This window comes from Talaromyces amestolkiae (genome assembly GCF_001896365.1).
Source record: "Talaromyces amestolkiae strain CIB chromosome Unknown scaffold5.1, whole genome shotgun sequence".
NCBI lineage: Eukaryota > Fungi > Ascomycota > Eurotiomycetes > Eurotiales > Trichocomaceae > Talaromyces > Talaromyces amestolkiae.
Genome location: NW_024468041.1, coordinates 995974 through 1020622, shown reverse-complemented (window position 1 = coordinate 1020622; position 24649 = coordinate 995974). Strand labels below are relative to the sequence as shown.

The following is a 24649-nucleotide window of genomic DNA, read 5'->3' as shown; positions in this document are numbered from 1 at the left end:
AAACATTCGTGAAGCGGGACAAAAAAAAACAAGGGGAGACCGGAGCTTATCGCCCATTCGTCGGCGCATTATTACTAAAATAACTCTGATCAATCTTCAAAATCCACTCCACCTTCTGCGCCTCCGTCCTGGCCGCAAACAAGAACGTATTCTGCGGTCCATAAACAGCAAATATATTAGTTCGTCCAACATTGCTGTTACCTCTCGACGAGAATCCATTCGCCCCCTCAAACAACCGCGCAAAATCCGGATCATGGTCAACGCGTGCATGACGGAGGTTGATGGTATTGATTTCATCGCCGTCGGGAACGGAGTAGACATGTAAATATGACCCGCGGAGTTCAATAAAGCGTCGGATCCAGCGTGTGCTGTTGTCGTCGTCTGGCATCATGAGATAGCTCGCCTTCGCGATTGTGGCGTTCTTGCTTAGTGTTTGCACGTTGGCGACGTAGCGAGGTGTCGAGGCGTGGTCTGAGGTGGAGGCGCTATCCGACTCGTGGATGGAGGGTACTTTGGAGACGTTTCCGTTGGCGGGTTGTTCAGTGTTGGTATTTACAAGGATTATTTCTGTGGGATCTTTGCGAGTTGACCATAGATTGAGGTAGCGTTGGACGAGCTTTGTCTGTCGTTCGGATAGTTCTTGATTGCGCAGGGGTGTTGAACGACCGCTTCCTTTAGCTGGGGAGTGTACAAGACTGGCACTACCCAATGCGCCGCGAGCAGCTTCCAATTCGGCTGCCCGTTGTCTCCTCTTGCGAGAGGCAATAAAGTCACGAACTAAGGAAACTTTGCGCGGGGACCAGCTTGTGAGCAATTCCTCGCCCTTGACATAATCGTTTTGTGTATTCATGCGCCAGAGATCCGCGGCACGTTTCGCGGACACCGGGCGAATGACGACTGAAAACATGCCAACGGTAGAATGCACCACTCTGGTGGAACTCCAGATATGCCTAAGAATTGACTGCGGGCGGACATAGTTTCGTCCAAGAATGACAAGTGTTTGATCTAATTCAAAAACAATGGGCCCTTGAACACGGGACGATACCAAATCCCAGCGTAACGAGACTTGGACACGATATTTTTCAGCTGTGGTGCGATCCATCAGTAGCGATCCATGAAGACTAGAATCCCATTGTCCAATTATCGTCACATTCGAGGTTCCATCTGCATTATCCTTGATCATCGGTTCTTGCACCAATCGAAGCGGCACATCGGGAGTTTTGAAATCCTGGTCAGGTATCTTGCCCCATGGATCCAATAGACGAACCGAGCCAACCCGAAGATTTGTTACGTCCTCCCAGGGAAAGTTCTCCGTAGAGCTGTGAGTCAAATGAATAGCGACTCGTCTTTGCAGACCCTGGTGCAGCTGATACGTGCCAGCATCCATGCTACTATTCTGCACCACTTCGACAGGCAGGTATTCACCGCTTTCCGCAAGCTCCAGAATCTGAATGCGAGCAAAGACATCGTGACGTTCCTCGGTGAAAAATTCTGTCTCGGCGATACGCGGCGTCTTGCGTTTTGAAGGTGCTGGTTTCTCGGAAGAATCACGCATGTCATCCCAGCTCAGTAGTTTGTCCAAGTGCATTGATGTAACCTTGGCATATATGCAGACCTTCAACGAAGCGGTCCGTGGACTCGATAGCGGCAAGCTCATGCTGTGCACACTCTCAAATCGAATGGGATTCTCGTCAAAGTCGCTAATCATTTGCGTAGTTGTAGCCCCTCCTTCTTCAGATACACCCGGTACAAAAAGCTGAGCATGGACCTCTGTACCCTCGCGTTCGGCAAACCCGGCCATGTCCCGCATGACGACGTTGAACTTGAGCGTGGAAGAAGGACCCTGTGCCGAAGATGGCTCAAGGGACAGTCGAAGGATACCAATGACGCTTTGCGTGTAGGGTGAAACTACCTCTACAGAAAAATCCTGGACGCGCATCTCAAAGACAGCAGTTAATGGTATGTCTGCATCACCGACCAGTGAAAAATTTGTCGGACAAGTTTCGGAAAACGGGTTCTCTAGTTTGAAATGTTGAATATAATCCGGCCGGTCGATATACTGATGCATCTGACGCATCGCTTGGACCCGTTTTTGAAGTTTCTCGATTGACCAGAGATGGACGACGCAATGTTTGAAGTCAATGACCCGGACACAAACGCAGGGCTTCTTAACAGTATCAAGTGCGTCATCATCCTCACCAGAAATACCGTTGAGAACAAGGTCGTATGCAGATACCATGTTGTGTCCTTCGTCAATGACTGCAAATTGAAAAACAACATTTTTATCCATTATCTGGCTCATCACTTGAGCCTCCTTAAGCAGCGAGGCATGCTGGAGAATAGACTCAGCCATGCGCACATAATTCCGTTTCGACCAGAGGCGAACAACAGATTTAGCGATCTCAATCTCCTTGTCGTCCAATTTGGCGAATCCATTTTCGTATATCCGTGGAACAGGATGACCCATTTCTTTGATATGAGTTTCATACTGCTCTTTCTGTTGCTTGAGTTGTTTTTCGAATTCAACTTTAACTGACTGTAAAGCCTCTTCCATACGAGTTCTTTCTTGTCGTAACTCCTCCACATCAACATGAGACGCATCCGCCTTGAGTTTTTCCTGGAAGTCTCCTTTTTGTTTGTCAAGCTGGCGTTGCATGTCGTCTCGCGCTGCTTGTAACGATGAATCTCCGTCCTCATCATCAATCTGCCGAGGGGTTCCAGGCATCGTGATCGCTGTATCGAGAGAGAAGTTGTCGATGGTGCCGTTCGACATGTACTTATCACGTATAGGAAACGAGCTCAAGGAGTCTGTATCTTCTTCATTCTCCAGCAAGCCACGACGGACTGCACGAGCCTTTTGCACATCATCAAAGAGCGCATCCAGCTCGTCGTCATTGAGATCAGAGATCTTTTGGTCTGGTCCAAGAATTGCACTGGCAGCTTCTCGGCGAGCATAAAACCAGTCTGCATCTCGCCCACTTCGATTCGGCACAGGGGAGTCTGTTCGACCGACCTCACCGTCAATTTCTGAACCGGTCTTGCTGATAGTCCGGTCATGAGTTCTGCTCGGAGCAGGAGATCCTAGCTGGCTAGTCGTAACTGAATGGCGCAGTAAGCTCTGTTCCACCCTTTCAGCACGGGCCTCTTCAGGGTGGTTGAATCGGAAAATATGAAAGTCACCAAGAATGATACGACATCCACTTCGAAGACGGGTTGGTTTTTCAATGCGCAGACCGTTGACCATAATTGCGGCACCTTCGCTAGGAATCAGCGTCACGACATTGTCCACATTCTGGAAGATGCAGTGTTGTTGCTGAATTTTCGATCCATTCAGTCGAATTTCTGCTCCATTGTCCTGATCAATATTTCCAACACGGGTTTCGCCTGGTTTGATGTTGTAAACAAGACATTCTGTCAAGAGTGGATCGTCACTCAAATTGACCAAGTGAGGCATTTTCTTCGGTGTACTAAGTCCCACGAATCCCTTTTCGATGCTGATACCCAACTCTTCCAAAGCAGCTTCTCGCTCTTTCTGAATCTCCTCTGTCTTGGCTAGTTTCTCCTCCCATGTTTGATTCAAATCCTTGTATAGCTTCTCACTTTGATTGAGTTGCTCGACAATCTCCGCCTTGCTGACCTTCTTGATGGTACCGTCAGGCTGGGCGATAGAAACTATTTGTTTATCTAGAGGCGTATCAGGCGGGTACGATTCCTCCATCGGAGCACCACCTGCGATTGCACCACCTACACCACCACCAAGCTTACTTCGCAGCTGAGCCAATTCTTCTTTCAATTCGCGAATCATACGGGCATTCGGATCTTCGTTGACCACAGCATGATTCTTGATGCGCTTCGCCGAATCTGCATATCGCAACGTACTGAGTGTTTCCTCAAAGTTGATATCTGCAGGAGAAATGGCAGCAATCATAGCAGTCATGGAATTTCCTCCTAGAGAATCCTTCAACAGCCACGTCAACACGGAATCACGATATGGCACCAGCGTTCCTTTTTTGCCTTTGCCGGACGATAAATCGGCAAGAGCAGCAATGACACGACCCAATGTCGAAAGGGATCTATTAATCTCCGCACCTTCCTTCAGTCGAGCTCCCGTTGCGCCTGTAGATGTCGCTCGCTCGGAACCAGCCAAATCGACTAGACTGATTTTGGCTACCTTCTCTGTGTCCATTGTCGTTTCCGCATCGTGTCGTTTCTGAGTCAAGGTAAGAGTAAATACGGCGTGCGATCGACTAGATGTTTCGTTCATGTTGGTCGCAGCAACCGTTCGAGCTTTGTTACCCTCGTCCATCAGATTCTCAATCTCCGCGAACGATCGCACGACCAATTTCGCCAAATCCTCCACATAAGGACCTGTCGACGGATGCTCTCGAACTTTCAGATTCCCCTTCGTCGCGGGATTGAGCAAATCGCGAACGCGTTCATTGTAAATCTCCAAATACGACACTTCCACCGTACACGTCAAATTCTTATCTTCCTGCAAAGTCGCTATCCGCTTGAACATATCCTGACAAATCTTCGGAATAACACCATGCTCTTTGCCATAACCCATCATCGAGTACGATTTACCTGAACCCGTCTGACCGTACGCAAAGATACAATTGTTGTAACCCTGAAAGGCATTGTCAAGAAGCGGGACACCAAGATCGCCGAATAGATTTTCTTGACCGGCGTAGTTGGGTGAGGCTTTGTCGAAGGACCAGTATGATCTGTCGAACGCAAATGACTTGGGACCGTCGCCCGTACCTTTCATGCCACCTTTGGATATTTTCTCGGCGGCGCCAGGAGGGGGCACGAGGACGGTCTGGTTTCCCTTCATTTGAACGATACATTTTGCGCCGCGGTCGATTTCTGTAAATGCGTCTCTGTTAGTTCACTGTCCATGTAGAAATAATTTCTAGGGGGGTGATCAAACGTGCCTCGACTGTTAAATGGCCGCACTCGCACCACCACCTTGATATTTCCACCACCGGCTGGAGCCATTTTGACTGCTTATGTGTATTCCATGCACTGGGCTGTCCGATGAAGACGTCCTCGAGACTCGATGTCTCTCCCGGGAGCCGGGCGTCGCGTTGGATTTTTAATTCAATACGGCCGTTACGTCGCGACCGCGACCACGTTGGTTGTGTCAAAGGAGCACGCAATATGATGCCGAATTTTGTCGAGATCCACGGTTATCGTATGTGTAGTGAAACAAACCTAGCTCTATCCAGCGTCCCTTGCTCCGCGGTGTCAACAAGCGTCATGCGGAATGGACAAATTTCCCGTCGCGTCGTGTGACGTAGGGCGTCGGGCGATCGATCGGGTTGCTTGCAGGAATAGCCCGGTAGAACTTCAATCTAAAAGGTCGGTCTCGTGGCAGCAGCCAGAGTCGTTGAAAAGATGTTGACAATGTTTGTTGTTCAAAGTTGCCTGCTCAGGAACGGTGTAAATCGAGCCACACAGACCACATCCAGAAAGGGCTTAGCGGCATATGATCCCCGTGAATTTCCATGTGGGTCTCTGCCACACTTTCCTTTTTCTCCTCTGAATCTATCGCTCAATGTTAACTATGACTCTTGGAGACTTTCGGACTGGAATCACGGAGAACAGCTGATTTGAGCATCTAATCAGCTACGGCTTGGTCGCCTTATTGGTGTTAGAAAAGCAACAAGAGACCGCATGGCTCAAAGTGACAGGATATATATTTAACTGGTGTTTGGACGTGTATTAAGTCTATAGATCGAAAATCAAATACTAATAGTACAGCAGCTATATCCATAATTGAACAATTCCGTTGAAAAAAAGACGAAGGGAGATCGTTACAACATTATACATCGAAAGTGTCCATGAGCTGTTCTGTAAGCAAACAACAGTCCGTCGAGACGAAGCCTCATGAATGGCTACCGCGGAGACCCAATCGTCCCTTACTGGTGACCAAAACACCTCTATTGGCCTCAACAATCGGACTCACCCATTGCTGTTCTTTCTTTTCATCCGATTTGACTGGGAATGCAGTGCCTCCTATTTGAGCTTCCCGTTAGCAACAAAATCTTGACATTCAGAGGAGAAAGACATACCAATCAGCATAGGCTGCGAGTTATAGTAGATGTTCTCATGGCTCTTTCTCTCCGCCTTGTATATCTCATGGAAGATGACCAGGTGCGGATGTTGCTTGGCCGTCTTGTTCCACCAGTCCCACGCTTTGCGATGAATGGCACTCTCGGCAAAGGCGTGAAGACCCTCGGTGTTCCGCCAGTAACTAACCGTCATGAGCTCGTTGGAGGTTTCGTTCTGACTGCCAATATAGCTGCTGATGCCCAGGAAGCCGTATTGTTCGCGACCCTCGGGGTTGTCGAGGGCTTTGATCATGGCCATGAAGTAGTCGGCTGTCTCTTTGAAGCCGGGGGCGAGCATTCGCAAGGGGCTGTGTTATTGTGAGCTGCATGTTGACTTGGTACGGAGACGGCTTAGACTTACTGGTTTGATTTGAACCCGAGCAGAAGAACCACAACACCTTCCTGACTCGGCTCCGTGGGCAGATTGCCATTCAAATCAGGTATCTGAGAACTTGTCTTTCCGGGGATGACTTTTGCCATCTGCGGGTTGGAGATTATGCCGTTTATTTGCAGGATTGTATTGCCGACTCTGTACGCTAAGAGCGCGAATAGGCATGCGCCAAGATAGTGTGCACTTTTTGGAAGGAGTATTGATACTAAGGCAAATGCAGATGCGCCCATGGCTATCCAGGTTGAGAGACTTAATTGATCTCGTATGATCTGTGTCGGCAATTATAAGTATTGTTTCCTAAGTCAATTAGGGCGTTTGAAACGTACAGTGCTACCGCCTGTTCCAGATCTAAACAAGGACTTCGGCATTGCCTTGAAAGGTTTGAAGACGGGTTTAAAGGCCATTTTGATAGACGATTGGATGTTCCTGGATTTGATCAATGATGATGATGAGCTGGTGGTATTGATTCGCGATGATATTTGTTTGAGCTTGATATTTTGATGATGAATAGACCTTCCCTTTAGGTAACTGCGATTGTGCTAGGTTTATATACACATTAAACTGTTATTCTCTACTCTCTTTGTCTCGTACGAGCCATGAGAGGCTTGATGATTTACATGTCAAGACCGGAGCTTCTTGGTTGCCGACATAAGGCCGTAAGCTACTCGGCTGTAGCGGAGCCGAACCGGCCGTCCTCCTAGCCAATCACAGCCCTCTCGGAATCATCGCAGCCTGTCGGGAGACTCGAGACAGAGATGAGTAATATGTTGTAGCCTGGAGAGCAAGTAAATTAATTAGTTCATGTTCTTAATCTATTATTAGGTACCATATCGAGCATGATGGCAGGTCTAATCAGTCGTTGTTGTGATATGGAACATCGTTTTTCCGCGATCCGGCGACGGAGTTACGATGTTCAGGCACCAAGGCAACCAGGCCGCAAGGCATTCAAGCCATCTCGGCCCAACGTTCGTCCTTGACAAACGTCATCATTCACATTAAGGCTTAAAGTTAAGCGAGATTATGTATTTCTTTTTCGCCCACTACGTCCGTAGAATATGGACAAAGTGACCGATTACGTTCATATTAAAACAATCAAGAGTGTTGACTCTTGGTCGGGTCTTGGCGGAGATCAAATTAGGGTTAGGGCTATTTTTATCACCACCATTTCTTTCACATGTCAGTTGATCATTTTAGATATACTACTGTTCTCGTTCTATGCGGGCAATCTCCCCTTATTACTTCCATAAATAAGATCTCATCCTCCCAACTATATCCTTGAGTCTTGAGGGGGAATAGAAATCCATCGAACCTCGTCCATCAGTCCAGGCTCTAGTCAGATGCAGGAGTGAGTTGGCACGGCTCAGATATTAACAACTAGTTATATGTGGGTATAGTTTTACTACACAAACCTACACAACGACTTAAGTAGAGGCAACACGTTCTGATTTATTAAGACAGAAGCTAGATAGTGTGTATGGGGCAGGTGGATGACAGCTTCCTTGATGAGTTGTTCGACCCACTGTACACGACTCAATCAAGGCTTCAGCAGAGAACTTTGCCGGCTATAAATTGAGGCACCGCCACCGTGCTGTTTGTGTAGCGGGAATCGCTTCTTTTACTTTGCAATTACTTGAATTTCTTTGACACGGATGCATACTTGTCTTCGGTTACTATCGACTCGAATCAAGTTACACTGTAAACATGGACAAAGAAGATTGGTAATCAAAGATTCACCAGGCATCAATTGGTTATATTGCAGCTACTATAGATGTAAAGTCTGCGGTATCAGCGGCCATGTGCATCGAGAGTTGGTCATCTGACATGAAATGGAAGTTGTCGAGGAAACGCTGGAGTCTCGTTAGATGAGGTTGTAAACAGCAAGGCAAAATTGCTGGATAAGCCATACGGCTATTAATGATGCCTTGGGCTGAGCTGCCGTGGGTGATTGAGTAGATGGCAATGGGTATGACACGATCAGAACATTCAGAATGACAGGAGTAATTCCAGGTAGGTTACTCTGATTGTTGAGCCGCCAGTAAAGATAAATGACAACGCCTTTAGCCACTCAGACTCTCCTCAAGCTCTAGATGGTGATATTCCCGATGATAGCTCGTGTCTATCCTCCTATCAGGACCGAGAAGCAACGTATAAGGCTCCGATTGGACTCTAGATATGGGGCTGGCTGTGCTCCCAGCTTCAAAACGAAGAACGTAATGGCGTGTTTGTGTAATCGTTTTTCAAATTGAATGACTGTCTCATGACAACAGGACGAAAAACGTAACGATACCCTGTAAAACGATGTTGTATCGTACGGATACAGAGAAAACGTCATGATGGTATGCCGTAAAACGTGACTAGCCCGTGACAATTCAGTCAATACCGCGAGACTGAAGCTGGGAAATGGGTAAAGATGAGCACGCTAGTCATTGCTTCTGAAGTCAGTCCCCTGAGCTATTGTTTATATGCCTTTTAATTGGGTATCCAGCCCTGTCGAGTGATGGTCATCCATAATAAGGGCTTGCCGTACTGGGAATCCCGATTGGAACTTGGCTATCCCACTCGGACACTGTCACAGATTGCAGTACGCAATAGCCCATCGTAGTATCCGATTGGATATCATAGTAGGATCATACTCTAGGTCTGCTAAATTCTTGAAGTCTTCTTGCAGTGCTTCTCGTGTCAACCAGCTCGGCATACCCGGCGACTATCACTGTCCTATAAGTGTGATTGCTACGATGTCCTTGGCCAATTGCCTCTTCAAGATACACGGTCTCAGAAAGGACGAGGAACATAGACAAGTCTGTCTTATTTCAACGCGTCTATCACGGTCTCCACTCGTATCAGTACTCTTCCTGTTGGTAATTTTGATTGAAACGAAACCGTGCTGTTTCAAGACAGTACGATGGCCAAGTATTGATACTATGTGTCGTTCGATGCAAAGTGGCTGTATGCTCAAACAGGTAGCTCAAGTATCCTGTCTCCATGATATGTTGACATCAGATTATGCTTTGCTCTTTGGTCAGGTACAAAGCGCTGACCACTGATGTTGATTGGCTGTCACAAAGCCGAATCAAACAGAGAACTGACGTAAATTTTCTTGGACAAGTCAATTCCCGCATTCCTTGCCTTTCCTCGCACTCCGGTGTTGATTCTTCTCTGGACCAGCCATCACCGTCTACAGAAACTTCACAGATCCATCAATAATCACTTCATATTATGAGATCAAAGACCCAGGCTGTAGGAAGGTACCAGCAGCGGAAACTTTGAGGAAGAGTGCTCGAATGACTCCATTGCCAATTCAGTCTCCCACAAGCCCCGACAGGCAGTGACCGCAGCAGCCGGCACCCTCGCGTTGTGCGCAGCTATTTATCATGCCATTAGATTCACCTATGATGCGTTCAACAACCACAAGGGTGGGCCGAACACTCCCTGTCAATATCCACAGTATTCATGAACCTAGAAGGGTAACGTATTGTCAAAATCAGTCTCCACATCCATCGGAGGGGAGTCTTGTTGTTCTCTACAGTAATCATTTGCAGTCCGCGACGTCTCAACTTCCCGTTATCGAAAGCTGCTTCTGGTAGCTGCACGCACACGTATCGAGCCGTCAAATATTCGTATAAACAGGTTGATAAAAATTTCTTGAACATGGGCCAAACCGAGCTGCAGGTGCACTCTGGCAGAAGAGTATGTTGCAGCGCTCTTCAGCACTCTGCAATACTACATTTTCTATTGCCGGGGCTCTACTAATATAATTTACAAACAGTGTGAAAGTATCTTGAATATATGGAAGTATATCCTTGTCATACACACGTCGATGAATGAAGCTATCAAAGTTATAGCTCGAATTCGGCGTCCACAACGCAATCCGCTCTTTGTTTTCCTTTTTTCAGAACAAGCTTGACCGTCCATGTCTCATCTTTGAGGGACCATGAAGGGGAGGTGCAGCTGCTAGCATCCTTACTCTCGAGCAACCATTAGGATTTGTCAAGCCAGTTGCGGATGTTGAAGCAATGGAACCTATACAGATGTTCGGATCATCCTGTCCATTAACGCAAATCCCGGCACATTCGTAATCTACTCCACGAGTCAAATCTAAAGCTATTTGGGGAGTCGGGGTCTGTAAAGTGTTGAGTAAGCGGAACTTGTTGCTGCCGTTGCCTTTCAAGTTAACTACTCTCATATACTCAATGATGACCTCTTCGACGCTTCTCGAATGTCGGATAAGATAATCCACATCGCGGTCCAAACACAGTTGGCATTTGAGAAGTTGTTTCTCGCATTTGCGCTTAAAGACTGCGCAGGCTATGCACGCTTTTAACCGAAAGTCGGTCTGCATTGTGTCGTCTTGAGACCTCCAAGAACTACTTGAGGTAGAGCCGGCCATCTGACGCGTGTTTGCTGCACCATATTAATTGGTCAAGTAAGCGCTATGCTAACATGTTCGATGTCAGCGTAGATTTTTATTGCTTTTCTATGAGTTTCTTAGAATGCTTAGTAGCTTATTGGGAACAAACTATCAATACAGAATTCACATTTTCCCATAAGAAAGATTCCACATCTCATCCATACCAACACATCTACCAATAACAGGTGCTATAGCACCATCCTTCCCAGCCTTTTGACCGAACCCCATGATAATTTTGCTACAGTGCATTGCATGGTGTAGATCAGCCGCTTTAGCGTATATACCCACGCCTTTGACCCCCTTTGTAAGAGATTCGGCCGCGCTCGCAGCTAACCGCCATAAATGCAAACAGTGTGCAACGTGCCATTCACTAGCGGCATGGAAGTATTGTAAGCTAGTTATATCTCTGCTGTTGGCAAATGCCGCAAGTTCCATGTCTTCTTGAGTCGCAGGGTGAGTATGATTTGAGTCCCAGAATATAGGGTAAGTGTTCCCAGACTCGGAGTCAGATGCCACAAGAGCATTGTAACAGGAAGCGGGAATCCAGGCATTTGCGAATATGTCAAAGGAGCAGCCCAATGATCTGGCTTCGGATGGCGAACTTCCACATCCATCAAAGCCGATAGTAAAGTTCCCTATCGCTGTAGCCTCTGGATGTGCTCCTTTGGTCGGGCTATTATTTGCATATCGTCCAAGTCGAGACGTTTGCGCGAGATGGAGCAGAAGGATTGTTGCGATAAGGGCTGTACTGAAAATAGAGATACATGTCACTGCAACACCCCATTGCTGGATCTTCAAGAGCATCTTGAGATTGGAGGTGTTTTGAGGTTGTCCTTCGAGACTTGCGTCTTCCTCATCGCCCTCAACGCTCTCGTACGCCGCATCATCAGATTTTGATATTAAGAAGCTGTTCATCTTCATGCTAGTTGGGCGAATGCAGAGTTGTGGATGACGACTGGAAACTACACGGCTTAAATTTCGTATGTTTTGATCTTCTTTCACAGCTCGTGTATATACAGGCATCAAAGAGCCATATGAAGAGGATGAATAATTCGTGATCCGGGCTACTCGGTGACAGGTTGCGAATACGAATTTTGGAAGGTGTGAAGCGTAAATAATAACAAGTCATGTGGGTCAGATGCTGACCACCTGCAGCTTAAAACATACATTCTTATGAATTATATTATACTTATTATTCGTTATCTCGTATTGTATATATACAGGTATACTAGTAGTCCATTGATAAAGTTCCCGTAGTGGTTAATTAGACGTGCATTATGCAGGACCGGGGCCCCTTTTTTCAGCTCTATCTCCCCGCGCTCTATCATGGCTAGTACCATCAATCTGGATAACGGCCCGAGCGTATAAATCAGAAGGAAAAGTCACTGATGTCTTGAGTCAACAGCTTGAAGATGGTTAGTAGCATATGTAACCCCCATAAAGCTGACGCGTCCGACTCCGCAAACGGTCTAGTGGACCAATATCACTCGCTCATTAAGAGTTCAACACCAAGATGACAGCCTACAGCATCTTGAAGGGTACCATAAGATGGGATGGCAGATTTCACATAATGATGCTGTATGCTAGGCAGTCACCCATCTTGTAGCATGCATAAAATTTCAAGAATAGATCCAGTGCCCATCATATCAAACGTTATAAGCTATGAAATTTTTGGCGTTCTATGAAAGGTGTTATTCTATTCCAAGTGTTTTTCTTTTCTTGAAACGCAAGTATTATGCAGTGTGATTATAGCATTCAACATATAGAGGACTGACTAGCAACAATCACATTATCCCAATCAGGCAGTCGATTGGCCAGGTAAGGGTGCACTAACGTAGCTCATGAAGGCTCTTCTCGTTCATATTCTACTGAAAATTTAACCGAGATCGGCGAAAAGAGCGAGACGTGGGCTCCTAGCTTAAGGGAAGATTTCAAAGATCTAGTCTTGGGGCCCTCTATATAAAGAGACCCTTTCCCCTCCAGAACAGCGCTTTGCATCTACTCTGCATTCAAACTTCTTCTCTCCAAACTGTTCAACCCTCTTACTTTCAACTTTTACCTCAAGCTCTACGAAAGAACTATGATCAAGATGCGTTTCACTACTGCTCTCTCCATGCTCCTCTCAGCGGGTTTGATTGGAACCACTTTGGCTAGTGAACCGGTCGACACCTCGAAAGGGACTATTTACACTCCCAAGGATTACTCCTTCGAAGACTTCGGAAATGGAACTCTAGCTGTCAAGCCCCTGAACGGCAAGCGTCAATTTCAACTCTGCGACTATTGGAACGCATGGGTAGTTTGTCAGACGGGTCTCAGCGACACGAACATCTGCACGGATACCTACTGTTACTGCGAGGGAGCCGATATTGTCTGCCAGGCAGGAACTACATGTCTGGACACATGCTCATGCTATGTGTACTGCGCTGATGACTGGTAAATGAGTAATAGGAAAGGTATGCGATTTGCCTTCGTAAGCTTTGCTTAAGCTTAACATTGATGTGCTGGATCTAATAACCTTTAGTAATAGGCTATTGATGGAAATATCTCCGTTTTTAGGCGAAATTCATGAGTGCAATCCATCAAGGTTATCGGAAATTGTAATGGACGCGGTTTTCGTTATATGGGCAACTATGTACTTAAAACGCTCATGTTCAAAGTCATACTCTTGTTACCTGAAACTATCACTCAAGTCGTACAACTAATTACAATACCTCTACTTCGTACTTCATATTGAATTAGGGCTAAAAGGTAGCACGTGGCTTTCAGACCATTCACAACTAGGATGTGGGATGCATAAAATACTATAATTATTATATTTACATAACTATCCAATCCACTCTGTACTATCGTAGCTATTGGTCAACATACAGGGCGTATGCGCGCCTCCAAATTACGGGGGTGCTTCTGCTGCTGGATCCAATTTAACCACTTCATCTATGCAGCCAAACCCTTGACAGCTACTAGTTAGCTTATAGTTGGCGTCTGCCTAACTGATAATACGAGATTATAGCCTAATAGAAGTTTAGATAACTCGCCTGCTCCCCACAAAACCCCGCAAGCCTACACCTAGTCACGAAATCTGTAGTCATTGGCTGTGCCAACCAACACACTTCATACCCACGAGTCAATGTTAATGAACCGGATATCTAAGGCCATTCTTCAGCATCACTGCGATGATGTTAATCTGGTATAAGCTTTTTTGACTACGGATTGAACCGCATTGAATACCTGCCTTTCAAGCTTACCATGAAATCACCATTTCAAAATATTCACCGCAAATCAACATATCTAATGATTAAGCTGAGACTTATTGACAGCTGCCATAAATAAGGATACAGCGAGGTTATTGGCCTGGCCTAAAAGTACACTACTCGAGCTGAATCTATAATAGTCACATTAAGAATAGGCGATGCTTGACTCGAGTAAGCTTCGCGGAGATACTAACCTAACATACTTTAGGCTTCCCAACGAGACGACTTAATGTATGCACGATAAAGGCTAGGGATTTCATATAGATCATACCGCTAGTCAGCATTTATTCAATTATTGGTGATAAGAGGAGGGTTGAGTGTAGAAGACTAAGCCACGTCAGGCGTGCTACTGCTAATTCGTATACCGTATGGACTCATCGTTAGCCTCCTATGCCTGAACACTAGCCCCCACTTATTTATTAATACCGATCAGGGAAATTTCTTCGGATGGAGTGCGTATCTCAGACGAAGGGGGATTAGAAATACCGACGACTTGACACAACACGACGAGGATTTCACTCTTCATTAGCGTAAATCAGACGTTCCACCTATCAATGTACGAAATAAGCGAGCAGTTTACTTATGTACAAGGTTTCGTTTCTAATCCCTTACTATGAGAAATTGGCGATGTATGGACTAAAGTGCTTTTCTGGTAGTCCAATGTCGGTTTAATACAGGATTTTAAGTTGTACCTTAACCTAGCCTTCACTAAAACAGCGAGCACTGTCTCCACTGCACCCAATTTTACGCCTGGATGAGCCAGAGATAGCTCTGACGCGTGTTGACTGATCACTTCGTTGGTTTATATTATGATGCAAATCAGTACAGAGGTTCTCTATTCTGTCAGCGCATCGACAAAACATAAAGAATAAATTCCTAATGACCCTAGCACAAGAGAGATAGGATCGAGTGCAGAGACTTGATATATACATATGCCTTGGCCATCACCATCTAGAAATATCTCGATTGGGCGACCTCTGTAAAAGTTTGCAATGGTTTTTTCATTGCGGTAGTAAGAAGTAGTTGTTACATGTTCGGAAAAGATAGCATCTTCCATAAAGTACCATTATCGAAGCCCTGATCTAGCAGCCACCTAAAGCACCGTCGGCATCCATCGCAGCTTTACCCCACTGTCTAAGTTTACCAAATACCCTTTGAAACATCCAAAGGTCAAGTCTGACTTCTATCGAGTCTTCTCTTGATAAGCTTTACAGAGGTATAGCCCTCCACAGCAATAGATTGACCCTTGAATTTGAGGTTGTGACTATGGTTAGGGTTATATCGGACTTATACCGCAGTATGTATCAGACCGTCCTAATCAAACTAAAGGACAGCTGTTTTCTAATAGAATAGGCGTATTGGACCGGCCTTGAGTGAAGTCAAAGATGTCGGCTGAGTTTGATAGGGTCGCTGAATAAGAGAACCATACTGTATCTATGGGTCGTTACTAGTCAGTCTTTCACCTCTTTGAAAGGCGATAGTTATGTATACAAGATTTTAGCAATGCCCAGTATTACGAAAATGGAGCTCTCAATTACATGTAGCAAGACGAGATTATTAAATTCAAACATAACAATGGACACATTAATATCGATGAATCGAGGAAAGTCCTCATTCAAATCATCTTTCGCGGCAATACTACCCACCATTCAAGTATACCACGTCGGCTGTGGAATCTCTCCCAAGACCACATATCTACCCAGCTCTCGGTTCTTGTACGCAACCGGATCATGCAACGTGTGTGTCCTTAGATCCCGCCAATACCGGTCCAATCCCACCTTCAAGGAAGTGGCCCTTGAACCAGTCACCTCAAAAATTCCGGAGGTAACCCTAAGTCCAACGTCTGTCGTAACGACTTTGACACTGGCGACCCATTCGGCAATCTCTCCGCGTTCTTCGCCGGATAACTTTACGTGATCACTACCGTGGCGAGCGAAAAGAGCGGCCACCTGGTCTCCAGCACGGTCAGCGAGGGCTTCGGCAGCACGCAGATGAGCAAAGAAATTCCCGTAGCGTTCCAAAATATAGAACTCTTCTGTTGGCGACTCCTTTACGTCTCCGCCAAATGGCCAGGCGCGTGTATGCGAAGTAGTATACTTGGCAGCGTATTCGAGTGCACCAATCGCAATTCCGAGGTAGAAGTTACTGAAAACAAGCTGGATACTGCAATGGTTTTTTCATGTCAGTTCCCGAATATGATGCAGCTCGCAATTTGAAAACATACACCGGAAGAAGAAGACTACCCCAAGGTATCTGCAATACATCAGGCAGAGGCTTGCGCGCAACTGCATCCCAGCCCAGGGCATCAGTCCAAGGAGCTTTGATATTGTCAATTTTGACGCTGCCAGATTCAGTCAATCGTAAACCAATATTGTGCCAGTTATGTGCAAACTGGATTCCAGGCTGTTTCGTATGCACAACGGCAAAAATGTGGTCATTTGTTCCTTCAAGAATGCCCTCAAGAACAGTGAGATCGGAAATCACGCCACCAGTGTTGAAGTGTTTAGCGCCGTTGAAGACGATATTTTCTCCATCTATACTGATTCGAAGGTCGTTGTCACGAGGATTCACTGCACCGCCGACAAAGTAGTTGTTCGTAATGATAAGCTGGTCGAGACGGTCGCTCTGTTCGGGTGTGCCTACGATGTCTGCCACTCTTGACCAGAGTAAGTGGTAGCCGAGAAGTGCGCCGATTGATCTGTTATTGTAAGTTCATATCCTTAATTTTTTGTCAGCAGGGACTAACCCATCAGCTTTGGCGACCTCGCGAATCACTTTATATGCCACGTTCCATGGCTGGCCACCACCGCCATACTTCTCAGGACCCAGGGTTTTCAGTAGATGAGAATGCTTGAGAAGAGCGATTTCTGCTACAGGTGATTTATTTTCTTGATCACGCTTCGCGGAGTCCTGAGCAAGGACCTCGGCGACCTCGCGAGCTCGTGCCAGCCAGCCATGCTCGTTTTCTGGTAACGAAGCCCATTTGTTTTTGTATTCATCGTAGACCGCAGGGTCAGTCGCAGGGAATTGACTCATTTTTCTTTGAAGAAATATTATTATGCTTTTTCTTTTCGAACTATGTACATAGATATGTAGGTTTCTTCGCAGTTTAAGTATTCGCTGTGCACGGGCGATGGCGTGATGGTGGTGGGATAGGATGGCGTGGTCTGTAAACTATATGTTGCAATTCTCATTGCTTGCATGAACTAAATCCGATAAATGGTGGATTTTATCAGAAGCTGGGGCAGTCGCGTTATCAATCTCTAAGGATAAGTCTGAGATCCATCAGCGCTGATCCATATTTTGTTATTTTGTGTTCTCTGAATTGATGATTGCGGGTTGGTGTGCTTGAGCTTTAATTTATGCTGGCTCTTATGTGCCCTCTTAAATAGGCTGGAGTACTGTTAAACAAAAAGAGGAATTTTGTAGGGGCCAATTATTCTGAAATGAATTGGAATCATTGAGCGGAATTAATAGCGCATCCAGACAGCTGGTCTGAGTAGAAGCTAAACTTCTATAATTTTAAATGTTTGTAGCTTACTGATTTTCAATTATGCAATTGAAATGGAGAATTGTAATATATATAGATTTTTTATGCAATGTCGATGAAAAATAGCTGTTGACAGAGCTTTACCAACGACATACAGACTAATACAGCGCCAACTTCAACCATATCTTAACAAGTAGGTGCGACAACAGGACGAAACACAGAATGTAAGTAGGATATTACTATTGTAACAACCCAAGCAGTCTAGTTAGACAACCTACCGTTGTACAAAGCCCTTGAAGCTATTCACGGAATCCTTGTCTATTGACATATCAATACGCTAGAGTTAGTGAACCGGACTTATAGTAAGCTGGAGTTAATCAGTCGGACTTAGTCGGATACTGAGCCAGGATTGATAACACTTGTATATATAGATAAAATGCAGACAAGAATAGCAGGAAGAGATTGGTTTTAGTGCATTGGCATTCCATACCCTACCTTGTATGCTTAGCCTTCAGTGACCCCTCTCGAACGTGATATACATATCCCTCGTAACGTTGTTACAACTATAAAGAGAAGGTTGAGAACTTTAGGCTTTTACTATCCTATTCTTGTCTTTATTGTCCACGTTTGTTACTTCTAGTCCAATGAAAGCTGAATACGTGTAGTAAGATGATATGTTAACTTTCTATGATGTTCACTTTTGGAAGAAAAACGCTTATGAGGTGCAGTATATTCTATTTAGTATATGTATGTAGCTGTTCTCTATCTCCACTGTCTAACTTGCTGATTTGTATGGGATCCAGCGCTTCGGGTATACATGATCTGTGAGCCATCAGTTTGTGAGCTATGACACGTGGTAAACTTAGACACCAATCCTCTAACTGGTGGTTTCTGATCGACTGTCTCGTTTGGCTGCTTCTGAATATCCGGATTATCCGACAGATGGCAGGTTTCTGATGAGCGATATCGTATTCAACGAAGCTAGCTAAGAGGTGGAAGCTAGGAAAACCCCAAGATCGTTCTCGCTCGCAGCCTTACACAACACCTGCAGTTTCTTGCGTATACAAATGGCTGCGTCGTACAATATGTCGTTTATTCGACCTTTCCATGTCCTCTTCAATTGCACTCCACCTCCTGAATACTTCTGCTCCTTCCTGGGCTGTCGATTCTTCCGTCTCTTCAAGACCTTGCGATATGCGACCCATCACAATCATGCATTTCTGGTGTTTGCCCAACGAGTCATTGATTTCTCTGAGTACCCCGCTCAATGGATACCCTGCTAGACCCCATAGCCCTAATTAAGATTAGCTCGTATACAACCAGATTGCAGAGAGATTACTGGCATGTTCCACGTACCCGCTGTCGGCTTGAGAAACACCCCACCCACTGCTTTCCCGAGCCCCTTGAGCAATCCCATCCCACCGTTATCTTTGAAACCATGACGCGGATGCGTTACTAGGCCCGTTATACCTAAGTAGAATCCATCTTGGAGTTCCTGTGCATATGTCAGTATACTTGGCCCTATGCCGGTGCTGGTATACCTGATATTACCTTTCCAGCTGCCCTGATCCCACTTCGAATGCTAATCACTTGGGGGATGTCGTTTACTGTCGGATCATGATATAATTTAGGTGCGTTGTGGAATCCTCTGGCCATGCTCAGTGACACATCAGTTGGCAACAAGATAATTAGCCTCAAGAACTTTTTCGACATATTACTTCCGTGGAACGCAGCTTCGTGTAAAACATTGAGTTTTTGTGATTTCGACGACGTCATCGAACTGCTCATTGGCTTGGCCTTTTCCTGTTGGAGGTTCCGTTTACGTTCTATGCTTGACGACCGTGTGCTGCTGTTGACATAGGTTTCATTTTCCTCATCAGCAAAATCTCCCTGCGTACTCTCCTCGTTTGGAACTTCGTCGTCCTCTTCATTATCCTCAAATTGCCTTTCCTCGCTCTCGACACTATCTTCGGGGGATGATTGATCTGGACATGAAATTGCTGCCCGATATGCTGTGTGTTGATTGAAATGTTCACGCGGGTGGCTTAGTGCGTGAACTGCAGAAATAAAATCAAGCAGGATCTCTCTTGGGGTATCCACAAGCCCAGTCATGAAACTCGCCATGGACCCAACTAGCAACTGAGCACTAGCAGTAAGTGGGCCGCTCGGATCCCGGAATGTATCGTATTCTTTTGGACGGTGCCTGGGAATGAAATTAGCGGATCTCGCCATTTCGGTAACGACGTTGTAGACTTACAGCACGAGCATATCTGGACTGATTTTGCGTGATTTTACCAGGACTGTTGCTGCATAGGCACTTAAGTTAATTTTAGTATGCTTGAGATGCCAAGCCGCCGGCCGATTCGGGAATATAGAGCATCTGAGTGACTGGATATCAAGATGTCGATAAAAACTATACACGCCATGTTGCACCCCAGACTCTTCCTGCATGTCAATTGCGATCGCCTGTGCCCTTTCTAAGGTAGATGCCTCCAGCGCCTTTTCTATTGCGTCTGACAGATTCTGGACATTCAAACGTTTATGAGGTATTGGCGCCGGCCCGGCTCCTGCTCGTGCCACGATGTCTCCCCAAAACTGCTGGTCGCCAAAAAAGGGGACAATTATCGTTGGTCTACCAAGCGCGAGGCCTGCGGCTGTCGTACCAGCACCACCGTGGTGGACCACGCATGAAACCTGTCGAAACAGCCAATCATGGGGGCAGTTTCCAATGATGAGAATATTGTCCGGCACATCCACTCCGTCTGCCCCAAGACCTCCCCAGCCCTTTGAAATGAGAGCCCGCTGTCCAGTCTTTTGAACTGCTTTGAATACAATTTCCGTCAGTTTGACTGGATCGTCCACGACGATAGAACCAAATCCGACATAGAGTGGTCTCGGTCCAGCTTTGAGGAATGTATCTATTTCCACTGGAGGCGTGTAGCTGGTCTCTGATGGGAGAAAGCTGAAACCGCATACGTCAATTTTATCAGACCAATCGGGGGGTTTGGGTAGCAATGCCGGGGACCTGTGTCAAACTTTCTCATTAGTCGTATTGGAATATTTTTGCCGACAAGAAATGAATTCCTCACCATAGATACGCATGGGGCACGTGCAGTCGATGCAGTAAGCTTGGAACAGTCAATGAATCCAGAGGTTGGAGCGCTAGGGTATTCTTGCGAAGCGTGTTTAGAATATCTCCAAGACCTTCCCACACCATCATATCCACAATACCGTAGGACACGAAATTTGCGACACTCCGCTTACTGTTCTGGGTGTGCAAAGTGGCTAATGGGTGAGGAAATGACTGTGTTGGTGACCAGGGCATTCTATCAAATACTTAGTCGTCTGTCTATTGTGTAAACAGTAACTAGGGTTTCATATATGAGAGATTCAGCTCACGTAAACATGATGTGAAGAGGAATGCCCAATCGCTGCGCACAATGTATATGGGCTAGGCTTGGGGGATTGGCTATAATGGCATCTGCCACAAAGGGCCGTCGTCGATAATCCACAGTTTTACTCCATGGATCCTCTTTGATCTGATGAAGATGAGTTCCATCACCCGTCTCATAGCAGGATTTCCAACATCCATTGAAAATTTCTCTCATCTCACGTCGGCGCTTCTGGATGGCTCCGCTGCGTATTGACTTAACACCCGGCAAGAGGCCCGGATTTTTGACCATGAAAGCCATTAGCTCCGCCGGGTCTCCCCCGATATTGAAGAACTCTAGACCGCCATCGAGAACGAACTCTCGAAAGGCCATATGCGTGGCCAATCTGACCCTGTGACCGTGTGCTTTCAGTTCCTTCCCCAGTGCAATAAAGGGTTGGATGTCGCCCCGAGAACCAATCACCTGGATGACGATGTTTAATTGCAGTGGAATCTTCACCACATCCTTCGGAATAGGACGTTCTGCGCCATCTGTTTGTTCCACCTCCCTGCCAGAAGGTATACCAAGGCGTTGTAAAAACAGCCGCGGAGAATGTTCATCGATGTGGATTGATACCCGGCCATCGTCTATGACAAGAAGTAAAGCATGGTTAGAACATGGAGTGTAATATCGGCTGAACATCACTCACCGAGAATGCGAGCACCGGTGTTTGAATTATCCTGGAAGAATCGCGCTCCATCATTGTCACCTGGGAATCGCTCACTTCCTTTCTCTGCTCCATTATCTGCTACATTATCTGAACGAATGAGGTCAGGTTGCTGAGATGATCTTCCTGTAATGTCCAGCGCTACAGCGGCCATGATAGACAAGGATGTGACATGTGTGATGGTGGGAGCAAAGGCAAGAGTTGCGCGGATGGGCGGATATCCGACGCGTAGTAAGGTCTTTCCGCAATTTCCTATTACCAAAATATGATCATACCATGAGGATCTCTGACAAATCCAAATTCGAAGAAAAGTGACTTGTGTCGCAGTCCGTGTCGCAGTCAATGACGTCAGTGGTCCATCCAGACCAGCGTTGAAATATTGCTGGAACATTTCAACCCTAAGATCTATCGAATGGTTTGAATTGCTGAATAAGACCGCCTCTTCTGTCCTGATCGGGCCGGAACTTAGCTAAGAGGCTACTTGGTCTGTGGCAAATCAAAAGTGGTGTTCTTCAGGGCATCGAGAGGAATAAGGGTATTAGTGTATACATTTACGGCTAACTATGTATTTACGAATATGAATACCACGAATTGACGAAGGCGTATGTTGTCCATTCTCGACACTGGAAATCTTTGTCGTATTATCACTTAGATTCTAACGGGACTGTATTCCCACGTAGTTGACCTTCACTTCCTCCAGTTTAGCCTTTCCACCCATCACAACTACCACAGGAAAAAGAGTCGGCTTTTTCCTTCTCCAGGCAAAACGTAAAAAACTCACATTACAATGCAAGTTCTTCTAGAGATTACAGGGGGCCCTCTTGGGTGTCTTGTATTGTGTGGCGTGTGTATGAAGTTCCAGTTGTCCACAATCAAGTACGCTTTAACTGTTAAATATATCCTGATATACACACACAGAGGCGACGGAGCCAGACAGAGTTGACGCACTTGATTATCGCTCCTTTTCCATGTCCATTGCGGCGTGTTCAAATAAATACTTGGATTACTCCAGAAAACCCCATATGTTGTTCAGGCTCTCTGCTAGAGCAGGATGCGCCCAAATCGTATCCTGCAATTTGTGATAGGGGACATTCCCTACCATCGCCATCTGCACTGTGCTCATGATTTCACCCCCTTCGAGGCCCAGACAGGTAAATCCTAGGATCAGCCCGGTATCACTGTCCACGACCGCCTTCATCACTCCTCTCGATTCGTCAGTTTCTAATGCGCGCGCAACGTATGCCATTGGCATCGTTGCTGTCCGAATTCCCTTGCTGGGGAATTTGGAACGAGCCTCGTCCTCATGGAGACCGACGTGTGCCATTTGGGGGTCGGTGAACACCACGTACGGGACGATGCGGTCTTTGATAGAGAGCTTTTTAGAAGACAAAGAAAGGAAGTTAGATCGAATGATACGGAAATCGTCGTACGAGACGTGTGTAAATGCGGGAGGACCTTTCACATCACCCATTGCAAAGACAGAAGGGGACGAAGTCTCGAGGTATTCATTAGTCAGAATGTATCCTTTGCTGTCGGTCTTGATATGTGCAGCTTCTAAGTTCAGACTGTCTGTATTCGGAATCCGACCGGTAGCGAATAATATATGCGTCCCTTCGATAATCCGGTTGTCGTTGTCGACATGTACGGTGAGAGCAAACCCACTTGATGATACTGTAACTCGAACAGCTTGCGCGTTTAGCAAAACTGCGAGTCCATCCTCTCGGAGAATCTGTAGGAGAAGATCGGCAATTGCTCCATCCTCACGTGGCAGTAGCTGTGCCCCATGCTGAATAAGAGTTACCTGCGCACCTAGTCTGCGAAATAGCTGTGCGAATTCCACTCCCACGTAACCCCCTCCGATAACCACGAGATGACCGGGAACTTCATCTAGCTCTTGGATCGAAGTTGAATCCAATACTCTCCCTTTATCAAGCAAATCGATTCCTTCAAGCCTTGGCGGTGCTGGTCGTGCGCCAACATTGATGAATATATTCTGACCGTAGACAGTCCTCTCTTTACCGAGGCTGTCTTTGTATTTCAGAGTTTTCTCATCAGCGAAACTTGCGTCACCGGCCAATACATCCACACCGGCTTCGTGAAGTCTATCCACGCTGCTGTTATGGAACGAAGCGACGATGTTACGTTTCCGTTGGCGAACCGTGAGCATGTCGACTATGACCTCATTCGCCTTGCCTTTAGTGTTGGAAGAGTGTATACCATAGTCCGGCCCTCTGCGATTTAGGTACGCGACGCGGCCTGACGCAATTAATGTTTTCGTCGGCGTACATCCTTCGTTGATACAGCATCCACCGACATGTTCTTTTTCGATGAGTGCTGTTTTCTGGCCAGTCTTCGCGATTGCTGCGGCGAGTGGGTTGCCAGACTGGCCGGAGCCTATTATTATCGAGTCGTATTTCGTGACGGCCGCCATATTATAACAGTAACCACGACTGGCCGATACCATCACCCTTGAGCGATGGAACATTCGACTTACTATTGTTTCATCTGAGCAAGTACAATCTATAGGAGCCTCTCGTTGATCCGGCGGAGATCTCTTTTATTTTGGGGGAGGGAGGGGGGCTTCACTTTTTTTTTTTTTTTTTTTTTTTGGAAGACATTACTTCATGCTCACGTATCATAAGTTATTTGCAGGCATGTAGAGTGGTGCACGTCAAGACCACTAGTTATCTCGTTGACGTTAAAAAGACGCCATTGGATGGAATATGTGTGCATAGTTACCGGGGACTAGATCGACCTTCAACGACAAATGAGTGGCTTAGGGAGCGTGAGTCGGGACTGAAATCTACTCAGTGAGCCGGAGCGTGCGCGCCCTCACAAAAGCGGCGACAGCTGAAAAGGAAAACCCCACCCTGGCAGTGAAAATATGGTTTGTATAGA

The 24649-nt window shown here is 46.3% G+C and overlaps 6 protein-coding genes across 6 annotated transcripts; 1 reads left to right on the top strand and 5 right to left on the bottom strand.

Moving 5' to 3' along the window:
- Nucleotides 1-46: 46 nt before the first annotated feature.
- BHQ10_003447 (uncharacterized protein) lies at nt 47-6908 on the bottom strand (the record flags this gene model as incomplete). The annotated part of the gene is made up of 6 exons (XM_040875704.1): nt 47-4880; nt 5215-5354; nt 5969-6018; nt 6075-6421; nt 6475-6593; nt 6831-6908. 6 exons carry the CDS (start codon nt 6906-6908, stop codon nt 47-49), a joined length of 5568 nt encoding a protein of 1855 aa, XP_040731951.1.
- Nucleotides 6909-11035: 4127 nt separating this feature from the next.
- BHQ10_003446 (uncharacterized protein) lies at nt 11036-11833 on the bottom strand (the record flags this gene model as incomplete). Its single annotated transcript, XM_040875703.1, has 1 exon — nt 11036-11833. One exon carries the CDS (start codon nt 11831-11833, stop codon nt 11036-11038), a length of 798 nt encoding a protein of 265 aa, XP_040731950.1.
- Nucleotides 11834-12992: 1159 nt separating this feature from the next.
- On the top strand, nt 12993-13349 carry BHQ10_003445 (uncharacterized protein; the record flags this gene model as incomplete). The annotated part of the gene is made up of 1 exon (XM_040875702.1): nt 12993-13349. One exon carries the CDS (start codon nt 12993-12995, stop codon nt 13347-13349), a length of 357 nt encoding a protein of 118 aa, XP_040731949.1.
- A 2463-nt stretch (nt 13350-15812) lies between these two features.
- On the bottom strand, nt 15813-17199 carry BHQ10_003444 (uncharacterized protein; the record flags this gene model as incomplete). The annotated part of the gene is made up of 3 exons (XM_040875701.1): nt 15813-16326; nt 16388-16861; nt 16910-17199. 3 exons carry the CDS (start codon nt 17197-17199, stop codon nt 15813-15815), a joined length of 1278 nt encoding a protein of 425 aa, XP_040731948.1.
- A 1488-nt stretch (nt 17200-18687) lies between these two features.
- On the bottom strand, nt 18688-21905 carry BHQ10_003443 (uncharacterized protein; the record flags this gene model as incomplete). Its single annotated transcript, XM_040875700.1, has 7 exons — nt 18688-18947; nt 19010-19148; nt 19205-19856; nt 19911-20678; nt 20743-20979; nt 21053-21671; nt 21734-21905. 7 exons carry the CDS (start codon nt 21903-21905, stop codon nt 18688-18690), a joined length of 2847 nt encoding a protein of 948 aa, XP_040731947.1.
- An 849-nt stretch (nt 21906-22754) lies between these two features.
- On the bottom strand, nt 22755-24182 carry BHQ10_003442 (uncharacterized protein; the record flags this gene model as incomplete). The annotated part of the gene is made up of 1 exon (XM_040875699.1): nt 22755-24182. One exon carries the CDS (start codon nt 24180-24182, stop codon nt 22755-22757), a length of 1428 nt encoding a protein of 475 aa, XP_040731946.1.
- Between the last annotated feature and the right edge of the window lie 467 nt (nt 24183-24649).